The sequence below is a fragment of the Numida meleagris genome, unplaced genomic scaffold (genome assembly GCF_002078875.1).
Source record: "Numida meleagris isolate 19003 breed g44 Domestic line unplaced genomic scaffold, NumMel1.0 unplaced_Scaffold1034, whole genome shotgun sequence".
NCBI classification, from domain to species: domain Eukaryota; kingdom Metazoa; phylum Chordata; class Aves; order Galliformes; family Numididae; genus Numida; species Numida meleagris.
Window position 1 is genome coordinate 1 of NW_018362821.1, and position 6047 is coordinate 6047.

General features: G+C 57.7%; 2 protein-coding genes across 6 annotated transcripts; both read right to left on the bottom strand.

Moving 5' to 3' along the window:
- Positions 1–6: 6 nt before the first annotated feature.
- LOC110390432 (dimethylaniline monooxygenase [N-oxide-forming] 5-like) lies at positions 7–3636 on the bottom strand. Of its 3 annotated transcripts, XM_021381748.1 has the most exons (6): positions 2017–3636; positions 1781–1943; positions 1328–1470; positions 988–1187; positions 565–914; positions 7–232 (listed from the first exon to the last, which is right to left on the bottom strand). In XM_021381748.1, exons 1-6 carry the CDS (start codon positions 2245–2247, stop codon positions 156–158), a joined length of 1164 nt encoding a protein of 387 aa, XP_021237423.1. In that variant the 5' UTR covers positions 2248–3636; the 3' UTR covers positions 7–155. The 3 variants fall into 3 exon arrangements, with proteins under 3 accessions (XP_021237423.1, XP_021237424.1, XP_021237425.1); XM_021381749.1 differs by lacking the exon at positions 7–232 and having other exon boundaries at positions 764–901; XM_021381750.1 differs by lacking the exon at positions 7–232 and having other exon boundaries at positions 772–1187; positions 2017–2205; positions 2993–3636.
- Positions 3637–3776: 140 nt separating this feature from the next.
- Positions 3777–6041, bottom strand: LOC110390431 (dimethylaniline monooxygenase [N-oxide-forming] 5-like). Of its 3 annotated transcripts, none has more exons than XM_021381747.1 (6): positions 5956–6041; positions 5592–5734; positions 5257–5456; positions 4798–5147; positions 4605–4677; positions 3777–4487 (listed from the first exon to the last, which is right to left on the bottom strand). In XM_021381747.1, the coding sequence occupies exons 2-6, from the start codon at positions 5670–5672 to the stop codon at positions 4148–4150; spliced, it is 1044 nt and encodes a 347-aa protein (XP_021237422.1). In that variant the 5' UTR covers positions 5673–5734; positions 5956–6041; the 3' UTR covers positions 3777–4147. The 3 variants fall into 3 exon arrangements, with proteins under 3 accessions (XP_021237422.1, XP_021237420.1, XP_021237421.1); XM_021381745.1 differs by having other exon boundaries at positions 5592–5868; XM_021381746.1 differs by lacking the exon at positions 5956–6041 and having other exon boundaries at positions 5592–5947.
- Positions 6042–6047: the final 6 nt, after the last annotated feature.

Sequence of the window (6047 nt, forward strand, 5' to 3'; positions counted from 1 at the left end):
CGCCCAGCTGGCAGGCGAGCTCGTCCATGTAGGGAATGTAGTCCACCTGGATGGTGTGCCGCCGGCTGGCCACGTACCTGTGGGCAGGGACAGTGAGGTGGTTAGGTGCGTGTGCATCGAGGGGATGGTGGCAGGGCTGCTGCCCCTCAGGGTCCTTACCGCTTGGCTATTTTCTCTTTGGTTTGTGTGACATCAGCCAGCATGGTGCTGGTTGGTGGCAGCTTGTGCAGACCTAGGGAAGAAGGAGGAGGGAGAGCTGTGCTCTCAGCAAACATGGCCCTCTGTGCCCTGCGTGGCCTCTGTGGCACAGGAAAGCCTTTGGACCACCAAACAGGAACAAGAGCAAGGCACAGGCAAAGAAACAAAAGAGAGAAAATGGGTTGCAGGGGAGGAGACCCATTACCAGCTCTACATGATGAGAATGAGTGCAATGCTTGTTGTGAAGTGCAATGCTGCTTTATGTCCCTTCACAGAAGGATGATAAAAGGAAGAGCACAAGCCACCAGCTGAGCAATTTGGCTTTGCCATACCCAGAGGAGCGCATTCCTTGCCCGCCTCACTTACCCTTAAAGACACGGGTGGCCCAGCGACTCTGCATCTCTGAGATGGGCATGATGGCTCCCAGAGGCTGGATGTAGCCAATGAAAGCCAGCGTCGGCTTCTCCAGGTCAACAGGGAACATGAACTTGTAGAGGGGGACCTGATTCTCTACCACCTTCACGGAATCCTCAAGGAAGGGGAAGGAGAAGCTGTACCCTGTGGCAAAGACCACAGCATCGATGTCTTCCTTAGTGCCATCCTCAAAGATGGCAGATGTCTCTGTGAACTGCTTGATGTTCGGCTTCACCCGCACCCTGCCTGAAATGATGCGGTTGGGCAGGTCGTCGTTGATGGTCAGGTGCTGGTTGAAGACCCTGGTGAGAACAAACAGAGCTCATGCAGGGCCAGGCACAGGCAGGCCCCCATAATGCTGCCACAAGCACTCACCGGTGTTTTGGCTTCAGGCCATAGAGAGCATGGTCAAAGCGCATGTTGAGTTTCCTCTCCAGCATGAAGTTGCTCACAGAGAGGGGCAGCAGGCTTTGGAGGAGCTGAGTGAAGCGGCTGAGGTAGGAGAAGTCAAAGGGATACCCACCTTCTGCCACCCGGTGCATCACCCATGTCCCACGCTTGGTGCTGAGGAAGACCTGGGAGGAAGTGAGAAGGGACATTTAATCTGAAGTGCAGTGCTGGCCCAAACTCAGACAGACCTGCATGGTGCAGGAAGAAAAACAGGCTGGGAGCAAGGAGCAAGGGTGTGCTGAGCCTGGATGTCCTGGGACATCACCTGCTTGGCTATGTGGCTCAGCTCCACCGCAATGTCGATGCCCGAGTTCCCGGTGCCGATCACGATGACCCGCTTCTCTGCAAAGGTCTGTGGGCTCTTGTAGTCACGGCTGTGCAGGTACCAGCCTTCAAACTTGTCCAGTCCTGCAAGAGAGAACAGAGATGTGCCGGGCAGGCGTGGCTGTCCTTTTCTTGGGCTAGGTATGTGCTCTGGGATCAGTCTGAGCCCAGTGGGAACAGCCATGGGATGGTGCCCAGGGAGGTGGTGGCATCTCCACCCTGGGAGATGGTTGGTTGGTCAGTGTCACCCTCAGCACCCTGCTTGGATTTGGGGTTTTTTATATGAGGGGAGCAATCACAGATGGGGGTCAAGGCTCAGCCAGAAGGGACAGTGCTGTGAAGAGTCTTGGGGAAGAGGTTAGCATCCCTGGGGTAGGGGCACATGGCAGCGTACCAGGGAAGGCGTGCAGTGGGAGGTGTGCATCGGTGTGGTGCCCAGTGCACACCAACACGGCGTCGAAGATGGCTGACTCCTGCTTGCCCTCGCTCTCGGTCTCCACCTCCCAGCAGCCCGTGGCGGCGAAGTCGGGGCGCTTGGTCACACGGCACACACTGGTCTGGGTGGGGGGAGCGGGTGTCAGTGTCTCCATGGCCCCGTCCCCGTGCTGTTCCCTGGCCCCCGGTGCTCACCCTGAAGCGGATGTGTCGGAGCAGGTCGAAGTGCCGGGCGTACATGCGGAAGTACTCCATGATCTTGGAGTGGTGCATGTAGTTGGGGAAGTCATCGGGGATGGGGAAGTCACTGAAGCACATCATCTCCTTGGAAGTGTTGATGATGACAGAGCGATAGATGCTGGCGCGGCCCTCCTCGGGCTGCTCCTGTGAGCATGGGGCACAGCTCAGTGCTGGCCAGGGGAACATGTGGCAGTCCCAAACCCACCTGTGCTACCACTGCCCCGCTGGTCACAGGACTGAGGCAGCCATGGTATCAGCTCAGCCCAGATCCTGATATCTGCATCAGCAGCTCAACCTCTGTCTCCCATGCATTAGCTCTGCTCCACTGTTGGGCAAAACCAGCATCATGTTGGCCAAGCAGCCCCAAACCCCGTGCCAGCACTGTGTAGCATTTCCCAGGCTGTCCTGCTCACAGCAAGGCTGGACAGAGCAACGGAACATGCAAGGTTTGCATGGTCTTGGGAAGAAAAGACAGTGGCATCACTTGGTGGGGGCAGAAACAAGCTCTGGGGCTTTCCCTTGGCAAGGAGAACAAAGGTAGCACCCTGTGCCTGTGCGTGGGAGGTAGGAGAGGCACAGGAGCAAGATGAGGAGCAGCCAGGACTTCCAGAGAAAGAATGGATCAGGAAAGGTAAGAAAGTAATGCCAGCAGCAGTGGGACAGCTGGGGGGGAGCACGTGGGACCAGCGGAAGGGATGGGTGGGAGCAGGACGGGCTGGGAAGGGAGGGATGGGAAACATGCAGCCTAAGGCAGGAAAGCAAGCCCTGGGGTGACAACTGACCCCAGCAGTGGCTCATTGGGCAGGATCAATCCTGTGCTGCCAGCGTCCCAGTCTGCACCAAGGGGATATCCCAGCGGTTCTTCATTAGCTGCCAGTAAGCAATCCTGTCTGCTGCTGCCTAGGGCAACTTGGTAAAGCATGGGGCTTACCTCGAACCGCCACAGCCCCCCGATGTCCCCACTCCTCTCGAAGCAGGTAGGGACCAGCCCCTCATCCAGGCAGCATTTCAGGGCGCACAAGCCGGAGGCGCCGGCACCAATGATGGCTACTCTCTGGGCAGCCATGTCTGGCAGTAGTGATAGCGGTGGTGGCAGGGGAGGCTGTGCCGCTGGGCACACAGGAGGACACCGAGCCTGGTGGGTGGCACAGGAGGGACGTGTTTGGTGCCGCTCGGCTGTGCTGGGTGTCCCTGTGTTTCTCGGCGTGGATGGCTGAGGTCAGCTGGGGCATCACGAGATGTTTCATCTAGACATGATCTACAGGTTCCTGCACCGCCATGCCACACCTCCCTCCCGCCCTCCGCAAAGGGCTCATTATTTTCTATAAGCGTGTAATGATGCTGAAGCCTGCCCCAGGAACTTCCTGGGTGCGGGGGCTGAGATGTGGCCACGCTCCAAATTTTGGCAAGTCACTGTGTGGAAAACAAGAGAGAGGGCATGCTCCAGGCATGAGTGCTAGCCTTGGTGCGTGGCAGCCTGGAACAGTCAGCACCACTCCAGGTCCCAAGCGCATGTCCTCTGAGGGGCTGCGTGTGGGTTACAGGGATGGGACTGATCTGTGCTGGTGTGATCCCCAGGATCTGTTCCAGCTGCACGTGCCCCAGGCAAGACTGCTTTGCTGTGGATGTATACATGTGTGTGCGTGTATGCAGACCCCAACGCTTGTGTATTCTCAGCACACAGGGTAATGTGAGTAACAGGACAGGCACCTGGCTCTGTTGGAAACACTTTAATCTGGTTAGAAACTTTGCTATACCTTTGCTATGTAGAAACCATGTGAGTGTAATCAGTGGAGGCACATTGGGATTACAGGTGACAGAAGGGTCCAGCAAATCTCTGCTCGCCCAACAGCAATACCTGAGCAGGATGGGGCATTTCCCCACACATGGGAAGGGCTTTTCCTTCATCCCAGTGTCGCTGAAGGGTGTTTTTGGGGTCTGCCCCAGCTGAGAGGGTCTGGTGCTTTGCACTCATGTGGGGCCGTGCCGACAAGCAGAGAGTTCCCTTGATTTGAGGGGCATGACTGCCATGGGGTGGTGTAGCCTCCCCTTGCATTACCAGCCCCACCAGGCAGAGTGCAGCAACCTACAGGTAGGCAAAGATGACAGCAAAGACTGCCAGGGCCCCAGCCAGCTTGAGGAGGAGCGGCATGGTGGAGGTGTGCTTCTCCACATGCCGTGTCTGCAGGGGCTGAACAATGCGCTGCTGCTGGGTCAAGATGGCCTTCCGAGCCCCCTGCCATGCACCTGGGCCCTGCAGGCGGTACTGGTAGGGCGTGCAGGGCCCCAGCAGCACCTCCAGGGCCAGCTTCGGGTCAGTGAGGAAGAGCACTGGCAGATTGGGCTTGACGCCCAGCTGGCAGGCGAGCTCGTCCATGTAGGGAATGTAGTCCACCTGGATGGTGTGCCGCCGGCTGGCCACGTACCTGTGGGCAGGGACAGTGGTCTGGACCCTGCTTTCTGGTGGGATGTGGCCATAGGAGCCCACCAGCAGCCTTCTCGGGCAGCTGCCCCATTCCAGTTGGGTCCTGGTGGGGCCTTACCGCTTGGCCATCTCCTCTCTCTTGTGCTTGATGTCAGCCTCCATGTCATGCCTCGGTGGCAGTTTGTTCAGCCCTGGGGGGAAGAGCCCTGTGTGAGGGGGCTGCACAACCAAAGGCACAGGAGGCAGATGGCTGGACATCATCTGCCCTGGTTCCAGAGCTGCGGTCTCAGGGGACAATTAGTCTCACTTACCCTTGAAGACTCGGGTGGCCCAGCGACACTGCATCTCTGAGATGGGCATGATGGCTCCCAGAGGCTGGATGTAGCCAATGAAAGCCAGCGTCGGCTTCTCCAGGTCAGCAGGGAACACATATTTGTAGAGAGAAACCTGGTTCTCCACCACCTTTACGTAGCTCTCAAGGAAGGGGAAGGAGAAGCTGTACCCTGTGGCAAAGACCACAGCATCGATGTCTTCCCTAGTGCCGTCCTCAAAGATGGCAGATGTCTCTGTGAACTGCTTGATGTTCGGCTTTACCCGCACCCTGCCTGAAATGATGCGATTGGGCAGGTCGTCGTTAATGGTCGGGTGCTGGTCGAGGACCCTGGAGGACAGAAGGAGCCATCAGGGCCCTGAGATGTCTCTGCAGCATCCTGCTCCAAGGATGCTTAGCCTCAGAAATGGACATCATCAGAGGATGTGTTTGCTGGCACCTGTGATTTGGCTTCAGGCCATAGTTTACGTGGTCAAATCTCATGTTCAGCTGCTTCTCTGCGTAGTCGCTCGCCATGGAGGAGGTCATCAGGTGCTGCAAGAATGACTTCATGCGAGTGGTGAAGATGGTGTCAATGGGGTACCCCTGCTGTCCAACGCGGTTCAAGATCCACGCACCTCGGCGGGTGCTGAGGAAGACCTGGGTGAGGAAGAAAGTTGTTTCCTTATTGGTGTGATGGTCATAGGGGCACCAAGGACAGCTCAGAGAAGACACCTTGGCATGGGGGTGTCCTTAGGATGCTCTGCCTGTGGGGACCTCACTGCTGCTGCTTACCTGCTTGGCTGTCTGGCTGATCTCCACGGCCAGGTCTGACCCTGAATTCCCAATCCCAATGACAACGACCCTCTTGTCCATGAATTCCCGGGGTTCCTTGTAGTCACGGCTGTGGAGGTAGCGGCCCTTGAACTTCTCAATGCCTGTGGAGAAGGAGGAGGAATGCTGTGCTTCCCACTGCTGGGCTGGAGGGCCACCTCCAAAAGATGAAGAGGAGCCCTCCATGGCTCTGCAGGACCCGTCTGGGGTTTGAACCAAGCAGGGAGACAGATGGGACCTGGAGGAAAAGCAGAGGGCAGAATGGGGACAGCCGCATGAGAGCTTCCTGGGCGCTCTTTCATGCCAAGGGCACACGGCAGCATACCAGGGAAGGCGTGCAGTGGGAGGTGTGCATCGGTGTGGTGCCCAGTGCACACCAACACGGCGTCGAAGATGGCTGACTCCTGCTTGCCCTCG